Here is a 21,310-nt window from a genome sequence, read left to right as displayed (position 1 = left end):
ACACTATTTAATTTGAATTATGTAACTTTGGGCATCATAATCTCCTTAGGACTCAGTTTCCTTATCTGTAAAATGAAGGGGTTGGTTGGATTAATTGGTAACTGAGGTCCCTTATGAAAATGTGTTATAAAAATTTTAAGAAATTCTTAATTTTGAGTGACATATGAACTAAAAATTATTTTCATTGCATTTTATAAACTATGGGAAGCATGACAATGTTTTTTAAGAGTAACCATTACTATAAAAGTTTGGAAACTACTGCCTTAAAATAGGATATATGAATGATAAGCATTATTAATATAAAGGGGGAGCATAAGCACAAAAAAGTATGATAGAGGATTTTCTTGAACTGGACCTGTAATTCATCAGTCTGGGAAACTTATATGGATAGTCCTTCTGCCGGTGGAGATCAGCAGCTCTTCTTCTTGCCTGAGGCACTGAAAAGTTCAGTAACTTGCTCATGTCACCCTGCGAGTATAGGCCAGAGGCAGGGCTCAAACACAGTTCTTGACTCCAAGTTCACCTCCTTCACACCAGTCTGGCTCTCACTGCCCACGCCCCTGATTAAAAGTAACATGTGACCTCTAATTGGTGACTTCAGTATATCAGGTTATTGCATTTGGTACCAAAGTCACAGCTGTGGTTACGATGATAATTGAGACTTTGCAGAACATGATGATACACAGGCTCTACCAACGAAATGATTCCCTGTCTTATTCATCAGTGACCAAATTAAGTAGCTTTCAGAGCAAAGAAAAATACAACTATCTGCCTCCTAGGGTTGTTGTGAGGATAAAATATGACAGGACATTTACAAAGTAGCCTGCAAACCTTTAAATCCTACGTAAATGCTTCATTATTGTTGTTCCTGCTGTTATTAGTTCACGAGAGCTAATAGGAAGATAATGGTTACTGTTCTAACCACAAAACAAAAGAGAACTTCTGAAATATATAATGAACATATTAACGTGAAATTAAACATGCCAAATGGGGACCTAGTTATTTATTAACAAAAACAAAGCAATTTCTATTATTTCTCAAAATTAACCAAAAAAAAGAAAAGCCATTTAGGAACAGAATTTCCTTTTTCAGTCTTTCTCGTAATACATGATCCTATCTGGAACTCTGCCCCTCCCTTTCAACACCATTTTATCAGGATAAACATGCACCGTACCAAAAGCCTGGCTCTCTGGTGGTGTTTCGATAACTCCTTCCAGCGTGATATGGTGCACACCATGAGTATCTATGCAGTACCCACCATCATGGTTGTGACCAGCAAGGAAACACACTACACATTTATGAGACCAAATGACTGAGAGAGCATCACTGTAATTCCAGGCAAGGCATGAATCCTCAGTGGAGTGTGGGTGAATAGGAACATGACCTGTAAGTAAAAAGAAAACACTATAAACTAGTCCAGGAATATTGTCACATCTTTCCATCAAAATTACTGGTTGCTGAGAACTGTTACTTTGCAGTAATATTAAACACTACCTTGATATTCAGACTGATTAATGAGGACCAGGCATGACCCAGATTAAAATTCAAATAATGTAGTAAAATGTTTCAAGATTTTCCCCCTTTTTGCTAAAAAATGGAGCAAGAAAATTTATACAGTGACAGAAACATTCTTTATAATTTGATGCAATGAAACTTTTAGCATGTGCATAATCTCAAGGTAATAAGCACAATGCCTTGGTCTGAGGGAGCAGAGAGATACCCCTTATGCAAGCTGAGATAAAGAGCAAATTTTTTAAAAAAAGAGGTCTGTACATGTGGGGTTAGGATAAATAAGCTTACATTTTCCCCTTAAATCTAAATAGTTTACATATATCAAAAAGATGGAATCCAAAGGGTGTGGGGTCATGCATGCAATACCTATTACCTTCGAATCATGTTTCCATTTTTTAATTTTTTTCCTCACACCTGTACCTGTGAGATACTATGTGTTTACTTTACAGATAAGAAAACCACTAGAAAAGGGCAATATTTCCTCTGTATCCCAGTATGAGTGTTTAAGTACAGCCAGAAAGACCATGAGTTCCTGAATCCCAGACAGGACCACATTACTTCACTATCACCTAATTTACTGTTCAGTTAGAAGCTCTGCTGCATGCCCTCCCACTGCCATCACATCACTACTCTCCTTTTACCTGATCTAATTATCATATTCCAGTTTTTGTAGCAAACTTTAGTTCTTCAAAGGTGAAATTTAGCGAATACCTTATTTAGCAGAAATGGAAAAAGGCCTGCTGGTAGTAGCTTGGGGTTTCACAGAACAAACACATAAGTGTTTAGTGGTTCCTAAAACCTGCAGAATGGGACCATCTCTTTGTAGTTATTCCACCTCTCTGGAACTCAATTTCCTCATCTGCCAAATGATGAGGAAGCCCAATTTCTTATGGTTCCTTTCAGCTATCTGTAACATCTGTATCCTATTAATCTATGGATTCCAAATGTTCCCTTTTTCCCTCCCCAAAGAAGTCTGACAAGAAAGGAGGTAAAAGGAAGAGGCTGATAAAAATCTTCTCTGAAAACAACAAAACACAGATTTACATGAAGACTCTCAGCTACTCAAAAAATTCACTAGGTGCATGGTAACTTGTAGTAATAATCAGTAGTATGAACCTTCACTAAAGCAATACCTCCTCATGCCCTGGGGCGGGACTCCAGGCTCCTGAGGGGTATATGCCAACAAAACATAAGCTCTTAACAAGTCCTACTCCATAAAGCTACAGAGGATTCCAGCTAGAGACACCTGATGTATGATGCCTTTTCCTACTTCTTACTACCTCCTACTTTATGTTGGTCGTCTGAGCTGTGTGTATTCTTATATTTCACTTTATATAATTCATTAATAAATTCTATTTTATATAAAATAATTGCATTAGTGGTTTTATCTTGAGATTCTTTGCCAAGGTGTATTGAAACATATAGTGCAGGGGAGAAGGATATGCATGCAGTAAGAGTTCATCAATATAGTACTTATAGAAGGTAACCTTGTGTATTGGGAACAAAGCTAAGAATCAGGGAAGAAATACAAACTGTGATTCTGATGGCAAAATAAATGTCATAAAGTCTATACACTTTACTATCAGGAAAGGATTTGAAGCCTTCACTGTTTATTTACGCTTATTTTACAGATAAAAAAAATTCAAGTTTAAGTTTCTGGTTTCCAGCTACTTCCAGTTCCCTATCCTCATGGCTAGATCCCCAAATCCCCAAACACTAAAACAATGTCTTATCAAGACTGAGACTCTATTTGAAATTTGTATGCAAGTAGGCAAGAGTGTTCAGTACTGATTGTGATTTACTTGTCTACCTTCCACCTATTCTGTATATTTTGTTATGTACCTTGTCGTTCCCATATTGTATTATCTATTAGAATGTACATTACTTGATGGCAGGGACTATTTTTTGCTTTCCTTTGTATCCCCAGTGTTTAGCAAAATGACAGTTTGGCACAGTAAATCACTTCACTTCTGCTCAGTCAATTTTCCCTGGTGAGAAATTTTCTAAGATTTTGTTTGAGGTCCTGGAATTATTCATTTCATTTTATATTTGACATATATGTTAATCCCATTTGAGGGAGACTTTTAAAAATTTAAATGTGGATTTGACACAATACATGGTTGCAGAAGTAATAGTAGGAAGAGGAGGAGGAGTAAGAGAAGGAGGAGATCATTTATGTCGGCATGACCGTGGTGAGCAGTCACTGGAGCACATTATGGTAACTCTAAGACTATAAATTGTAGGACAACTACTAACCTGTACTAATTGAGTGAATTTCCTCACAAGGATCTCCATACCCTAATTAAATGACAAGTTCAAATGAAAATATAGGGCTTTAAGGATTACAAAACATTGTTATTTTACAGATGGTCATTTCTTGACTCACCCCGAAAAATTAGTAATATTCATGTATTTTCCAATAAGAAAATGAAACAAAACATTCATTTTATAAAATTGGGATATCAAAATGGAGTAACTTTCTTTTCTTTTTTGAAAAACAAAAATTCTCCCATTTCCAAAAGTATTAAATAATAAGTAATTCAGAAAGGCACAAAGCTAAAACCTACCTACAACCACTACCTTTTCTTGGTTTGTGTCTGAGAAAGTAAGAACTGCATTGAACCAGTCCAATTGGTCCTGACTGAATCCTCCATTATACTGGACAAACTGAGGTTCGGAAAGTCCTGTAACAAATAAAGCAGGTCAAACACATAGGTCTTTGATCATTTGAATATAGGACTGGGAAAGGAATAAACATTTATTTTGCTTAAATGGATGTAACATGCGAAAATCACTAGATTTTTCCGGGTTAAGAAACATAAATCATAATCTGTAGCAAATAAGCTATGTGACATTTATGTCACTGAATCCTGACCCTAAATAGCAACATTATAGTTTTACCTTAATTGTTCATCTTCCTGCTGAATAAAAGGTATTTGAAGAATTTTAAGAAAATGTATTAATTCTCAGTTCAAAGGAATAATTCACCTTGAGGGCTATTCAGTTCCTTATTTGGATTCTTCTCCTTCAGCATCTTCATACAATCTTGATATTTTGGAGAAGACTGATCCATTCCAAGGACACTTAGATCATAAGCATCAAGTAAAACAAACCGAAATTTAGGGAAAGGTACAAAGTGGTAAGCATAATAGTTTTCTGAAGGTGTGGTCTCAGGACAACGTGCAATCTGGTTTCCTAAAACTTTTGTGTTAAGTTTAGAGTTTTTTAAATAGTCCCTGCTGAAGTTGTAGAATTCATGGTTTCCCCAAGAATGATGAACAGGGACTTTGAGTTTTTTAAATTCCTTCAGGACATTTTTTAGTGACTCTTCTGACACTTTATACTGTGCATTAAATCCATCAATGATATCACCAAGTTGCAACACAAAAAAGAGGTGATTGCTTTCTTCATTCCAGTCTTCAATAGCCCCTTGAAGATGACGAAGACTATGTCGGTAGTATCTCGTTCTGGTTCCTAGGAAATTATAGCCATCTTCTAAATCAGCATACTGAATATCTGATATAACTCCAAAACTGAAACATGGTTCTGAGATCTCATCTATGGCTTCTGGACTGGTTTCTGAGATCCCGTCTATGGCTCCTGGACTGGGGTTGATATTATCCATAACTTTTAAACTGGTTTCCTGAAAACTATATGAAAAAGACAACTCAATTATAAAACAATAATTTTCTAATTAGGGACTGACAATTTATTAAGACTAGAAAAAGTACTGAAATGTCTAACTTTGAAATGAATTCTAAATTAAGCTCAATGTAGGTTTGCATAAATTAAAAATAACTAATAAATTTAAGACCAATAAATTAAGTAATCATCTTCAAAAATATACACAAAGATGACTAGCCGTGGCATCAGAAGCACCTAGATTAAGGTCCTGCATCTGGTATTACAAGCTGTGTGATCATAATCAATTTACTTAATCTCTAAGACTCTAAGTTACAGCTGAGTTGTTGTTAGAGGGAGTCACCATAATGGGAGCTACCAACAAATGAAATTATGGATTTAGACTTGTGAGGTTTTAATTTTATAAAATAAATGTTTTGCTTCAATTTCTCCTTAAGAAATACAGAAATGTCATTATTATGAATATTTCAGCACAAGTCAAGAAATGATTGTCTATAAAAATAAACATTTCAAAATGTTTTACAAACCTTAAAACTATATGTATACACACACATTTTCTGTTTCTGACCCCTTGATTTAATCAATGTAGGGATTTCCTTGTGGGGAAACTCCCTCTACCTATGCAGGCTAGCAACTGTTCTACAACTTAAAGTCATATACAATTGCCAAAGGCAATGTGTCCCAGTGATTTTGTTCAATATCACAGACATTGCTAGCTATAATTATTATTAAAGGTGTATGTTGTGTCAAATAAACCTAATTTAACTCCTGCTTTTCAGTCATTTTCAGTTATATCCAACTCTTTGTGACCCCATTTGGGTTTTTCTCGGCAAAAATACTGGAGTGGTTTACCATTTCCTTCTCTAGCTCATTTTAGAGATGAGGAAACTGAGGCAAACAGGGTTAAGTGATTTGCCTTGGGTCAACCAACCTATCATCACTACAGTATTTATAATTATGAATCTTTCCCCAATTGTGTAATCTATTCCCCTCCTTCTATTGGTAAATGCTATTTCATATTTACTCCAGTACTTGAAATGGTAAAAGATGATTGGGAACTTATTAAGTAAGGCTAGTGACATGGTTTGGCAGCTCTGCATAGAATGGACTAATGCTGGGAAGGACCTGAGGTAGAGACCAAATTAGGAGACTAATTCAGTCCTTTAGGCAAGAGAAAGTAGAGAGAAGGGAATTGATACAAAAGATATAGTAAAGGAAGAAACAAGTTTGGATAAAGGATTAGCTGTTGCTGTGGGAGGTGAGGGAGAATGCGGTGTAAAGGATAAAGCTGTAGGTTAGTCTATGGACTACTGGGACCAGCAACAGAAATAGGGAAATGTGGAAGGGAGGTGGGTTTATATGGGGATGGATAATAAGTTCAGTTTTGGACATGTTGAGATTGAGATGGAATATCCAGTTTGATATCTCCAATAGGCACTTGGAAATGTGCAATTAGATTTCAGGAGAGAGATAATGATGTGGGTATACCCTTTGCAATTCTTGTCTCTGTTTCCCACAGATCCTTTACAAAAACCTACCCAATAAGCTGTCTGTTATCCTCCCTCTTCATATATACATGGCTATCTAGTCGACCTTGTTTATCCAATCATGTTTAGTTTATATTACTTGGGAATATTGCTACAAACATGCTGCAAACTACTTATGTTTATCTCCATCACCCTTTGGATGAACCACAGTTTTGATTTTTCAAAGACTGGTATTCCAAGATTAACAATCATATGGCATCACAGAGATAACAGGGCTATTTTAAAAGTGAGCTTAAGTATTAAGGAACACCTTGGGATTGTTAAAAATACCGTGCAGTCTAGTCTATCTGACCAGAAACTGACTTAAATTGGACAATAAAACAGTGCAAGGAAAAAGTAGCATTGTAGATGGATAATGTATCTATGCCATGGACTAATAATGTCACAGAGGTAGGAACTGTATAGAAGCATTTTAAAACTACTTTTTCAGTTGCTGTAGAAATATTAAGAACTAATATTTCTTTAGTTAAAAAGCTCTTTACAGATTTGTGTTCCCCTCTTCCTCTATCTCTCTTAGAAAGATGGGTTAAGTGAAGAACAAAAGGCTTTTCTTAAAAAAGTGAATTAAGGGTAGACATTAATCAATTTGTCTGATTTAGGTCAGTCTTCCCTACTCCCTACAGTGACTAGGCTACTGACCCAACTAAGGATTGAAGTATGGTTAATGTTGAACACAAAGAGGGAGCCCTGGCAATTCCTGAGGGAAATGGTCAAGAAAGGAACTGAGAAATGACTACTGTTTTGGAATATTAATCCTAAACTATATTTTAATACTTTATAATATTTTCCTTTTTCAAGATTCCCATAAATGTCACCTCAAATCACTTATAGGCAAAGGGAAACGTCCGAGAGTATGGGTGCCTTATGCCCACTTGGACATTTCTCTAGGTGAAAAATAGCTTGAATATTAATGTTATATTTTTAAAAATTGCTTCTGGCAGCCTTGTACCTAAAAGGAAGAATATTAGTATGTGTTTCTTTCATAGTCAGTACCTGAATATCCAAGAGATTAAGTGAAGTGAACCCAGATCTTCCTGATTCAAAGTCCAACTCACTCCTGATACCATCAAACTGCTTCTCAATAATTACAGCTGACCCATACCTAAAGACTGGTCTTTACAATTACCCTATGATGTAAGTACTATAGGTATTACCCACTTTTATGGATGAGGAAACTAAGGTTCATAGAATTTAAGTCACAGGTCACATAATTAGCCCATCAGTTATGGGCTTCAAATGTAGCTATCTCCTGTCTTCCAGCCTAGTGCCCCTTCCGTTTCTCCATGCTGACTCTATAGATAACCAGGGGCCTAGGAACAATGGAAAGTGGATAAACTGAATATAAACAAAGTTTGGAAGAAAAGAGAAATACTATAATAAGATGAACAGAAATGAGACAGAAAATCTGGATCCCAATTAATCAAAGCAGGAGATAGATATAATTATTTAAATTAGTCAGTATTTCAATTCAACAAACATTTATGGAGCATTCACTATGTAGAAAATACTGGGCAAGATGATGCTAGCTAAATGCCTAAGGAAAAAGACTTCTGAGAATGGAAACCAGAGGAGACAGAGTAGCAAGTAATTTGGCTGAAGCTACAGGCTATGCCTGGTATCAAAAGCACCTTCATCCTCAAAGACTATACCACAATAAAAGTCTTCTAGGTTGTTTGCCATGTAAATCATAGTGATACTGAAAGAACCCAAGCTTATCAATCTAGACAAACTTCTATTTTACAACTATACTTGTATTTTTCCTGACTATATAAAGTTTTTACTCTGATTTCTCACACTGCAGTCATTTCTAGCATACTAAACAAATGGTTGAGTATATAACAATTTATATTATTTCTTAGAGGAGGCCTGTTGAGGAAAATCAAGCAGAACAGCACTCCTAAGGCTTCAAGAGAACCTTTTGTATCATTCAAGTGGCATCAGCAATGAATACAGAGCAAGTAGTCTTTTTATAGATCTACCTGAAACTTATCTCAGAGAGCAATACAGCAGGAATCTTGAATGCTGATCATTTTAGGATTGTAGCTCTAGATCTGAAAGGGACAGATCAGAAGACATTTAGTCCCAAGGCTTCATTTTACAGATGAGGAAACTGAGGCCCAAGGAGTTTAAGTGACGTGTGCAAGTTCACATAGCGGATAAGTGTCAGAGATGGGATCTGAACCCAGCTCCTCTGATTTCAAAACCCTTTCTAGCTATGAAGGTAGAAAAACTATAAGGAAAATGTACTTGCTCTTGAGACTAAAGTGAGGATAAAAAAATGTTAACTGCTTTAAATGAGTATGTAAATTTTTCATAAAAACTTTAACTGAATAGATTATGTTTTGATTTTTATTTTGCTTTATTTGCAAACCAAATATCCTTTTTGGTGAATATGAGTTCCAGCAAACACATTGTCACAGAGGGATTTTTTTCAAAGCTCCTGACAATAACTGGTTCCTGGAGCAAACTGAAGCATTCCTGAATCTCTTTTACTTACCAGACTAATGATCAGTAAAGACTGCTTTCCCTTGGAAAAGTAGTAACATGAAACGGAGAGGTAGGGATGGGAGGAGAGGCATTATTTTAAGTATTCATCAATTATCTCATACATGTCTTCTTGTTCATTTGATCTGCAACCTTCTATAAGGGGCAGAAACTGGGGAAAAAGTAAGGGTTTGAGCGAAATGATGTGATGCTAAAAATATGTTGAATTTACATAATTTTGTGTTTAGGGAGATAGTGATCTCATACCTGGAGTTGACAATGCCTGGCATTTGTATTAAAGACATCATGGAAGCCTACTCAATCAGTTCCAGTGGGTACCTATTACTTCTAGGATCAATTATAAACTGTTTGGTATTGAAAGATCTTCATAACTTGGCCCTTTCCTTCCTTTGCAGACTTCTCTCTATGCACTTTATGATCCAGCTACACTGACTCACTGTTTCTCCAACCCCACTCTCTATCTCCCATCTCCCTGACTTTGTGCTGGCTTTCTCCCGTGTCTGAAATGGTTTGTCCAATGACCTCCACCTCTTAGCTTCCCTGTCTTCCTTCAAGGCTAAGATGAAATCTCACATTCCCAGGATGCCATTCCCAGTGGCTAATATTTTCCCCTAGGAGATTATCTTCTATCTATTCTACCTATATCTTGAATGTACTCACTCGTCTGTTGTCTTCCCAAATTAGAAGGTAAGTTCTTTGAGAGTAGAGACTGTTTTTAGTTCCATTTGTACTCTCAGTGCTTAGCACAGTGCCTGGAATATACTATGTGTTCAATAAGGATTGCTGACTGACAGACAGATGAGTCAGTTATTATGGCCATCCCCTCCTAGGGAGAGCAACAAATGGCTAACAGTAAGGTAAAGCTTCCTTCTTATATAACATCAGCTAACAATCATTCACTCAACACTCTTCCCTGACAGTAACACCTGAATGCACACACACCAACACGTACACATAGCCCCAATACCAAGAAGAAAAAGAGTTGGACCTTAATATACCTAATTAAAGGAGTTTAATCCTTTATCTAGCTTAGACCTTTATCTAGTTCCTACTCTCTTAGAAGATACATATGTTATGTACAAAAACATTTATAGCAGCTCTTTTTGTGGTAACAAAGAACTGGAAATCAAGGGGATGCCCATCAATTGGGGAATGGCTAAACAAGTTGTGGTATATGAATATAATGGAATATTATTGTGCTACAAGAAATGAGAAGACGGACTTAATAATAACCTGAAAAGACTTATATGAACTAATGCTGAGTTGGGGGAGCAGGACCAGGAGAAAATTATACACAGTTACAGACACATTGTATCTGTGATGAATAACTTTGATAGACTTGGCTCTTCTCAGCAATGCAAGGTTCTAAGACAACTCCAAAAGACTCATGATGGAAAAAGCAATCTATATCCAGAGAAAGAATTATGAAGTCTGAAATGCAGATTGAAACAAACCATTTGATCTCTCTTTTTTTGTTGCTTCTGTTTTTTTCTTCTTTCTCAGGGTTCATTCCATTGGTTATAATTCTTCTTTACAACTTGACTAGTATGAAAATGAGTTTAGTGTGAAGGTATATGTAGAACCTATATCAGATTGCATGCCGTCTTGGGTGGGGAGGGGGGAGGAGTGGGAGTTGGAGGAAATTTGAAACTCAAAAACTTGTGGAACTGAATGTTGTAAACTAAAAATAAATAAATTTAGAAGAAAAAAAGAAGGTATAAATGTTGTGGTAGTAATTGATGTAGTATGTACTCCAAAGATATCAGTAGACAGAACCAGGAGGACCTAGGTTCAAATACTACCTCTGACACATTCTGGCTATGTGACCCTGGGCAAGTCATTTAACATTTCAAGGGCTGTGGGCTTATCACTGAAACAATAACTTCCAGAGAAGTTGCCAATCTGCATTTGTAGGGGGAGTTCCTCATTGAGATGGTCTCCCCTATACCAATGAAATTACAGGTCCTGTTCCTATCCTGATCCCCATTATCTCTATTTACTACAATAGCAAAATGGTTTTATTCTTCCTTCTCTTCTGACAATCTGGTAAATGAGCTTACATTTCTGGGCCCTTACACAAACTGACCTACAAGTATGAAATGCTTTTCTTTACATCAGCCTCTAATAATCCTTAGCTGCCTTCAAGGATCTCCTCAAGTGCTACCTCAAAAATAAGACCCTCAATGAATCACAGATTTAAAACTTAAAGGCACTCCTGAGGCAACTTACTCTAACGCCTTTATTTTACGCATGAATAAATGGAAGCCCAGGGAGTTAAATGATTTGCGCAAGATTATAGAGGCAGAATTTGAACAGTGTCCTCTGACTCTAGAGTTGGTGCTCTTTTCAGTATTATACCACTTGCTTTCCTTCCTGATCTGGCCCCCGAGAAAAACTGTCAGTGTTTTTCCCACTTCCAGAAAATTATTTTATGTTTGCTCACCCTTGTGTGTATATTGATATCTTCCCTCTCTCTCTCCTACCCTAACCATAATAAGTTATATATAATAACCATAATAAAAAGCAGGGATTGTTTTGTTTTTTGTCATTGTATCTTCACCTTCACATATCATACTACCTGGAACACAACAAACACTTAGTAAATTTTTACTAAATTGAATTGATAGGCACACTGATACATTGCCAGTGGAGTTGCAAACTGTTCCAACCACTCTGGAAACAATTTAGGTCTATACTATAAAAGGTAGTAGAGGGGGGGAAACAGAGAGAGAGAGAGAGAGAGAGAGAGAGAGAGAGAGAGAGAGAGAGAGAGAGAGAGAACGTGTGTATGTGTGTTTACACACACATATATGTTATATGCCCTGACCCAAACATTCCACTACCAGAGACATACTACCAAGAAAGTCAAGTTGAAATATTTGCCCATATATACAAAAATATTTATAGCAAGTTGCGTGTATTCAAGTTCATGCTATTTGAAGTTGTAATTATGTAAAATGTTGTAATTGACTCCAGTCCAATGTAAATATGTAATATGCTTTCAAATAATGTGATCACTTGATAGAATTCATTATTCCATCAATCAGGACCTAAATGTGCTTTTTTGTGGTAGCAAAAACTGATAACAAAGTGGGTATCCACCCATGGGGGAATGGCTGAACAAACTTATGATATACAAATGGAATGGAATAGTATGCCATTATAGTAGAACCTCGGTTTATGAGTAACCTGGTTTATGTATGCTTCACTGGACAAGGAAAAATTTTTCGCAAAATCTGACTTGCTGGACAAACAAAAATTTGCAGCTCACGAAGGGATGACACTCAACTAGAACAATGGGTTTTTTTTTTTAGCTTTCTTTGTCAAACAAAGGAACCTGAGGTGGGTATACCACCTCCTTCAGCAGTGACCATTTGTGAAGGCAGCATTGTTTGCTCTTAACAGTACCATTACAAGTGTGTTCACGTGGCTCAGATTCAATCTAGTTCAGTAGGTTGAATCTGGCCCGCTTGTGGAAACAGGCGTCACAAAGGGACCCGGCGTGTTGGTATTTTAGGGTCTCGAGCACCCCTAGAAACCTATGGTTCCCCAACAATCATCATTTTTACCAAAAACCTCCTCAATTTTTGGTTCCCTGGCACCGGGAATACTGCTCATCTCAAGTTCTTCTCCAGCCAAGATTGGAAGGTTGCCTGCCTTCTACACCGCTGGATGGCTACTCTGATGAGAACACAATTCTTTTAAAATAAATGAATGAATGAACAGATGAATAAATAGATGGACAGACAAATGAACGAGTCGGTGAATGAATTAATGAATGAACAAACATCTATCAACGAACCAGCATCACCCCCACAGAATGACCACATCTCAGCACTGGAAGGGAAGGATGGTCAAATCATCTAGTCAGCTCATCCCAAACCAGCACTTCATCTTACTTTCGCCTAAAGATCTCCAGTGACAGGCAGCTAGGTGACGCAGTGGATAGAGCATCCTCCCTGGAGTCAGAAGGAAGTCAGTTCAAATCTAGCCTCAGACACTTACTAACTGTGTGACCCTGAGCAAGTCACTTAACCCTGTTTGCCTTAATTTCCTCATCTGTAAAATGAGCTGGAGAAGGAAATGGCAAACTGCTCCAGTATCTCTGTCAAGAAAACCCCAAATTAAGTCATGAGAAGTTCGACATGGAAAAAATGACTCCACAACAATCCCCACCTTTAGAATTTGAATTCCAAGCTATGTTATATTTCTGTGTACATGACATGCTTAGCACAATGCCTGGCACAAAGTCAATGCTTAATAAATGCTTATTCAGTAAAAAAAACCAAGTGTGTTCACGTGTGTTTGTGTACATACAGTAGTACATTGCGTAAAAGTATACAATAGGACTGTGATCTACAATAATATTTGTAACGATGGTCCCAAAGAAGAAGATTGAAAAGGAAGGTGCAAAGAAAAAGGAGACCATTGGAAATGAAATAGGAAATCACCGAGAAGCATGAACATGGTGTGTGTGTGTGACCAATCTGTCACGGTTTTGCAACAGGTCTACATCTAGAATCTGCACCATTTTGAAGAAGGATGAAATAAAGGCAGTAGATGGAATGAAAGGGATCATGAGAATATCAAAACAACGGCCATGTATTCTAGACGATATTGAAAAGTTGCTTCTCATGTGGATCAATGAGAAGCAGTTAGCAGGTGATACTATAACCGAGAACATTATCTGTGAGAAGGCAGGGCATTGCATGCCAATCTTGTTTCAAAGATGCCAGGCACAAGTCAGTCAGAGGAAGAAAGTTTCAAGGCTAGCCAAGGCTGGTTTAATAATTTCAAAAAGGGAAGTAGCATCCATAGTGCTGTATGGTACCGTGAAGAAGTAAGCTCAGATGCTAAGACAGTGGAGGCCTTTGTCAGTGAATTTGAAAAGCTTGTGATTTCTGAGAATTACCTGCCACAGAAAGTTTTTAACTGTGATAAGGTGGGTCTTTTTCGGAAAAAGATGCCTAATGTTCGTTTGTACATTACAGTGGAAGAGACTGTAATGCCTGGGCCCAAGCTCATGAAAGACTGTCTAACCGTCTTGTTCTGTGCTAATGCCCCTTCTTGTGTGTCATTCCGAGAATCCCCGAGCATTCAAGAAGAGTAAGGTGCAGAAGGGCCAGTTAAATGATATTTGTAGTTCTACCATACTAGAAAAAGATAAGAGTGAATAGAAGAAATCAGAGAAAGTTGTGAGAACCTATATGCACTGATGTAGAACAAAGTCAGGAAAGCAATCTGCATAGTAGCCACAATAATGTAAAGGAAAACAATACTGAAAAACATCAGAACTCTGATAAATGCAATGACTAATGCTAACTTTAGAGGAATGACAATGAAACATACCTCTCTCTCCTCTCAGCTGAGGCATAGTTGTCAGGAATGGCAAATAAGTTGACTTGTTTTACTTAACTATACTTCTTTGTTACAAGGGAGGGTTCTTTGTGGGGAAAGATAGATTATTGTGATGTAACAGCGATGCAAAAACTTTTTTAAAGTTGTAACAAAACTATATTTGAAGTTTTCCCACAGTGGTTTTGCGGATTATGATAACATTACTATTGGTGTCTGAATTCAACTCAATAGTGTGGGAAGTTAAGATTTTGGAGGGCTAAAGACTCTTTCAAAGAAATGTATAACCAAAAAAAAAAAAAGATCTGGTTACATAGAGAGGAATAACCAATGGACAGCAAGTGTATTCCAATGGTATAGTAGAAGAAATGTTGATTAGGCTAATTTTTTCTTAAAAGGTACAAAAACTGTCCTTGAGATTTTATTAGTTCAAGCTATTTAGGATAGCTACAATAGTTAGTGCAGTTTCTTCATTGCTTGAGGACATAAAAGTCATGAAGATCCAGCCCTAGCATAGACCTGAGGCTTTAGACATAAGGATGACCAAAACCAAGAAACTGTGCTAAAATGCTAACTGTTAGATCAGAACAAAATAAATCAACCTCAGCTGAGCCACCATATCTGTCCTACCACAACTGACATAGCCAGCATGTGGGAATGGAATAATTTACTTGGACTGGGGGGACTGGCCCAAGTGCAGAGGAATGTGAGCTCATTATGTCCTCCATGTTTCTGGTGATCGATGGAAATAGCATTGTTAGATAACATTTATTAGACAACGTAGGGATAAACAGTTCTTTTCTTGAAAGCCAAAAATAGGCAAAGAGTAAACAAAAAGACCACTTGTAGCAAACCATATCATAGTTTAGAGACAAAAAACATTAATTGAAAGAATTAACTTCAGCTAAGTTGTAGAATATAAAATAATAATATAAAATAAATCATCAGTATTTCTGTATGTTAGCAACATGATCCAGTAGGAAACGATATAAAGAGAAATTATTTTTAAGTTAACTACAGAAATTCTCAGAAGTCTGCTTACCCAAACATAGACAGGAACTATATGAACACTCTTTATAGAACTAAAGATAGACCCAAATATTGGAGAAATATTAATTTATTGTGGGTAGAATGAGCTAATATAACAATACTACCCAAATTAATTTACTTACTCAGTGCGATACTAATCAAACTACCAAAGGATTACTAAAGGTGGGAAGAAATGGGCTTAAGCAGTACCAGATTTCAAACTATACTACAAAGTAGTAATTATTGAAATAGTTTGTTACAGAGTAAGAAATAGGTTGATGATGAATGGAACAGGTTAGGTACACAATATAATGATACAAACAAACACCATTGCCTTGTCTTTGATAATCTGATCTATTGAGATAAAACCTCATATTCAAAAAACAAAAATAACTGTTTTTGTTATTAACTGCTGGGAAAATTGAAAAGTATTCTGGCAGAAACAAGGTATAAACCAGTACCTCAAAATGTCTACCAAGATTAGCTCCAAATCACTGATTACAGCCAGCCAAGTCTCAACCTTGGATCATTCCCACCATTTGTTGCCTTCACTTCTATACACATGCTGCTAAACAAAGGTGAAGAAAATCATGCAACTGTTCTGACTGGATCCACTATAAATTTACATTACATAATCTCAATTGGGCAGGCAACCTCCCTGCTGCCAGGCAATCATACTATACATCCTTATTAATTCACTGTCCCACTCACCATGACGACTCTTACAAGCCTTTTCATCCCTCTTCAAAACTCCCTTGACTCCCCCTTCCCTGACTCTTTCAACTGAGAATCTTGCTTCATATTTTACAGAAAAAAATTGAGGCCATTTGCAATGAACTTCCTCTTCCCCTCCTTTTTCAATGCAGATCACTCATATACCTTCTACCATATCTCCTCCTTCACCTGTCTCACAGGAAGAGGTTGCCCTATTCCTTACCCAGGGTAACTAACCCTTCCATTTGTTCAAGGGATTCCATTCCATCACATCTCTTTCAGCAGACCCTTTGACATCTTCACTCACTTATTTTCAATCTTTCTCTACTGGCTCATTTCCTACTGCTTACAAATATATCCATATTTTCCCCATCTTGAAAAAACCCTCTCACTTGATCTTTCCATCTTTGCTATCATCCTATATCTTTTCTGCCTTCAGTCATCAAGAAAGAGCATCTACAATAGGTGCTTCCACTTCTTTTCCTGTCAGTCTCTTCTTAAACCCTTATAATCGAGCTTCTAACTTTACCATTCCACCAAAACTGCTCTCTCCAAAATTACTAATGATCTCTTTGCTGCCAAATCCAATGGCCTTTTTTCAATGCTTATTCTCCTTGACCTCTTTGCAGCCTTTGACACTGCTGATCACTCTCCCCTCCTTGCTACTCCCTTCTCTCTAGGTTTTCACTGTCTCCTAGTTCTCCTATCTATCCGACCAGCACTGTCTCCTTTGCTAGTTCTTCATCCAGATCATGCCCTCTAACTGTAGATGTCCCTTAGGTTTTGTCCTGGGCCCTTTTCCCTTCTCCCCTCTATACCACTTCATTTGGAGATCTCATCAGCTCCCATGGATTTAATGATGATTCACAACCCTACCTATCCTGTCCTAATCTCTCTGCTGACCTCCAGTCTTGCATCTCCTTTCAGAAACCTCAAACTAGATGTCCAGTAGACATCTGAAATTCACTACGTCCAAAACAAAACTCATTATCTTTCCCCCTAACCTCTTACCTCCCAATCCCCACACCTTCCTTATTACCATAGAAGTCAATACCATCCTCCCAACCCCACAGGGTCACAATCTAGGAGTCATCCCAGATTCCTCACTTTCTTTCACCTCCCCATATCCAAGCTCTTGCCAAGGCCTGACAATTTCACCTTTGCAGCATCTCCCCTTCTGGCCTCTGACACTGCCACCACTCTAGCGCAGGCTCTTATCACCTCATGCCTAGATTATTACAATAGATAACTGGTGAGTCTACCTTCCTCAAGTAACTCCCTATTCCAATCCATTTTCCATTCAGCCACTAAAATGACTTTCCTAAAGCACAGATCTGATCACGTCACCTCCTTCTTACTCAATAAACTCTAGTGGCTTCATCTTGCCTCCAAGAGCAAATATAAAATGCTCTGTTTGGCATTCAAAGCCCTTCATAGCCTAGCCTCCTCCTAGCTTTCTAGTCTTCTTACACCTTACTTCTTGCCTTATAATCTTCAATCCAGTGACACTGGCTCCTGTCCCACAAATAAGACACTCCATCTCAGCTCTGAGCATTTCTCTGTGCCTCATGCTTGGAATGCTTCCTTTCCTTCACTCTACTTCTACTGACCAACTTGGCTTCATTTAAGTCCTATCTAAAATCCCACCTTCTACAGCAGGGCTGTCCAACCTTAGGTTTTTATTGAAATAACAGACAATATAATTTAATTTGCCATTTTAGTGAGAGCTCTGCGGTAGCTAGGCTTCTCCTAAAGCATTTATGTCAATTTCTATGCTTGTAGGCTGCCGCATAAATCACACTGTGGGTCACATTTTGGACAGTGCTGTTCTACAGGAAGCCTTCTCCAACCTATCTTAATTCTAATGCTTTCTCTTCTTTATTTCCTGTTTATCCTCTATATCACTTGCTTGGTATATATCTGCTTGCATATTGTCTCCCTCATTTGATTGTAAGCTCCTTGAAGACAAGCACTGTCTTTTACCTCCTTGTGTATCCCTAGAGCTTAGCACAATGTCTAGCACACAGTAGAGGCTTAATAAATGTTTATTCATTGAGTGCTTCTGGGTTTGTATCTTGGGCATCCCTTTATCTCTTTATGGTGGGATTCTTTTGTTTGCTCTTTCTTCTAGTCTACTTCCTGACCGAAGACTTGATGTTAGGGTTGGTCTCCATAGCAATTCTAGAGCGAAGGCTTAGGCTGGCCATGTTGTTGCTTTCCAGGGGCTACTGAACGTTGTGTTATTTCAGGATCTCAAAGATAGGCTGGGGACCTACAAACTTTCAGTCTACTGTTTCAGAATGATAGAACTACAGCTGTATTGGCATGTCTTCAGTCACCTGAGGGTATAAAAATGGTCACCCATATGGGGTCCAGGCACTTCAGACTTGATGGATATCCCAAGACCACAAAAGTCACCAAATCTACCCCTTGAAAATACTCTCTGGAATTCACTGCAGAGGAAGAAGCAGGAGCAAGCAAGGCCTGCACACTCGTGACCGATTTGCACTTACAGGCCAGCCAGAGCTCTGATACTGAAATCTCCCAAGGTTAAAACAATGAATTGGGGGCAGCTAGGTGGTGCAGTGAGTAGAGCACCGGCCATGGAGTCAGGAGGACCTGAGTTCAAAACCAGCCTCAGACACCTGACACATTTACTAGCTGTGTGACCTTGGGCAAGTCACTTAATCCCGATTTGCCCTGCCAAAAAAAACCTTTAAAAAAAACACAATGAATTGGTTTCCAATGTATATTTGTGTGGTTTTTTTGTTTCTTTCAACGGAATGCCTGCTCTACATCTCCTTTGTTTTTTTCCTGCTCCTGTAAATTCCTATGACCAGTCTAAGAAGATCATTACAAGAATCCTAGATATGGATGAAAAACTTTTTTGAAGTTCTTAACAACATCAACCCAGTTCCTATTTTCAGGAAGACATAATTTTCGAGGCCACATTTTGCTCAAGAAAGGAGCTGACTGGAAAGACACCTACAAATACTGACATGGACATGGAAGAGGCACACACTGAGCCAAATGAATATTTGAAAGATCATTCTCTGGAGAAGGGCAGTTCAACAGGTCAAGTGGCTCTGAAGACAAATATAGCTGTAAGTGCAAATACATGTTCTAAGAAAGAGGTCCTACCTAGCCAGGTCGTTGGAGGGAACCCTTTGATAGGGAGAGGCCTTAGCAGTTGAGAAGGATCAACAAAGGCCTCATGTAGAAGGTGGAGCTTGAGTCAAGTTTTGAAGCAAACTAGCAGTTCCAAGAGGAAAGGAGTTCCAGACAATGGGGGACTGACCAACTCAAGTGCCAAAATATGGACCAGGGTGATTGGGATATGTATGGTGAACAAGTAGGAAGGCTAATTTGGCTGGATGATAATATGCATTGATACAGATAAATTATATATAATAAGGCCAGAAAGTTGGAATTGTGAATAGTTTTGAATGTCAGAGTTCTTTCTCAACTCTGAAATTGTGTATATGATTCTATGAAGTAAGTTAGTCAATAAACATTTATTCAGTGCTTACAATGTGCCAGACCACTATGCAGAGGATAAAAAGAACAGTAAAAGAGAGCTTGAAATCTAACAGAATGTAGGCCAAGACCTTCCCTTATCTAACCAATCTTCAAACAAAACAGGTTATTCTCTCCTTCTGATGCTCATGCCAGAAGCGAATGCTTCAGTCTTATGCCTTCAAATTCATACCTCCAAGCTTCTTCACCTCAGTGGAAATCCTATTAATTTTCCAACATCTAAATTAGAAACTATGAAGCCAATTTACTCTCTCTCCCCTCCTCCCCCAATGATTTCTCCCAAACAGAAGGCTAGAGAAGGAATACAGAAGGTTACATTTATAAACAGTTTACAAAGGAATTGAGTTATTTTTTTTTCCATCGAGTTACCGTAGGTCTAGAAGGAAGTTGGGAAATAAAGCTTTGGGAGGGAAGGCCTTAATATTCTATCCTTCCACCCACCCCCCACCCACCCCAATACTGTGTTTTGAAAATAATAGGTGCTTAATAAATGATTGTGGAATCACTTAAAGATCTAGTCCATACTTTTTTTTTATTGTGGATGTAACTGAGACCCAAAAAGGTGAAATAACTGCATTCTCCAACACTCTGAAGCACTTTTGTCATACTTTTATTACATTCATGTTACACTGTCCTATGGTATAAAACTGCTCAACATTTTTATTACTGTAGAAACTTGTGTAACAGTCCGCTAAGGAAAGCAATCTATCTTAGACTGCAACGGGACGGCCCTTCCTCTCCCGAGTGCATATGACAGAACTCTACACATTGCGGGAGTTCCGAATGTAATTGTTGAATAAATGAATCATATCAATCTAATTCCCTAATTTTACAGAGCCAAATGACGTTCTGAGCAGGGCACAGTAATCATAACTGGAAACAACCTAACAAATCATCCAGCCCCTTCACTTGACAGAAGCCCGGAAGGACTTGGACTTGAAATTAACTTCTCTCGCTCCAAACCCGGTGTTCTTCCTACCACGCTCATCTACATAGCAGCTGAACGGCCCGGGTATCCCAGAGGCTAGCACAACGTCTACACAAGACTGGGGTCGCAAGGATCCACTGGGCAGCTCCCGAGAAGAGTCTGGCCCCCCAAACCACCTCTGACATGGGTCAGAAGGGCAGACAGAGTCCTGTCCCTCAGGACACATCTCCCGACCCTTCTCGCTCCATCCGGCGGTAGGGCGGTTTCCCAAGGAGCCGCCTCAGCCTCTTCTTTCTCCCTCTTCCCACCTGTCCTTCCACCTTTCAGCGGTTCGCCTGATTCACGGGGAGACTGGGGAGGGGGAAACTGAAACCACGGACACTAAAGACCCACCTCCAGCCTAAGCGTCCCTTGCTTAGTGTCACACAGCGCTCTAACTTACCGCTTCCTATCACCGAGACCCGCGCATCCCTTCACGGCCTGGCAGGCAAGTCTCATTTCCGGCGGAACCATCGAGTGTGGGGCCAAGCCGGAAAGAGCC

General features: G+C 38.4%; 1 protein-coding gene across 1 annotated transcript; it reads right to left on the bottom strand.

The window, feature by feature from the left end:
• Nucleotides 1-893: 893 nt before the first annotated feature.
• On the bottom strand, nt 894-21,282 carry ADPRM (ADP-ribose/CDP-alcohol diphosphatase, manganese dependent). Its single transcript, XM_036755664.1, has 4 exons — nt 21,212-21,282; nt 4,501-5,162; nt 4,080-4,196; nt 894-1,384 (listed from the first exon to the last, which is right to left on the bottom strand). The coding sequence occupies exons 1-4, from the start codon at nt 21,280-21,282 to the stop codon at nt 1,089-1,091; spliced, it is 1,146 nt and encodes a 381-aa protein (XP_036611559.1). The 3' UTR covers nt 894-1,088.
• Nucleotides 21,283-21,310: the final 28 nt, after the last annotated feature.

Source organism: Trichosurus vulpecula, chromosome 4 (genome assembly GCF_011100635.1).
Source record: "Trichosurus vulpecula isolate mTriVul1 chromosome 4, mTriVul1.pri, whole genome shotgun sequence".
Lineage (NCBI taxonomy): Eukaryota > Metazoa > Chordata > Mammalia > Diprotodontia > Phalangeridae > Trichosurus > Trichosurus vulpecula.
Note: the sequence above shows the minus strand (reverse complement) of the source record. Positions and strands in the feature narration are given on the sequence as shown.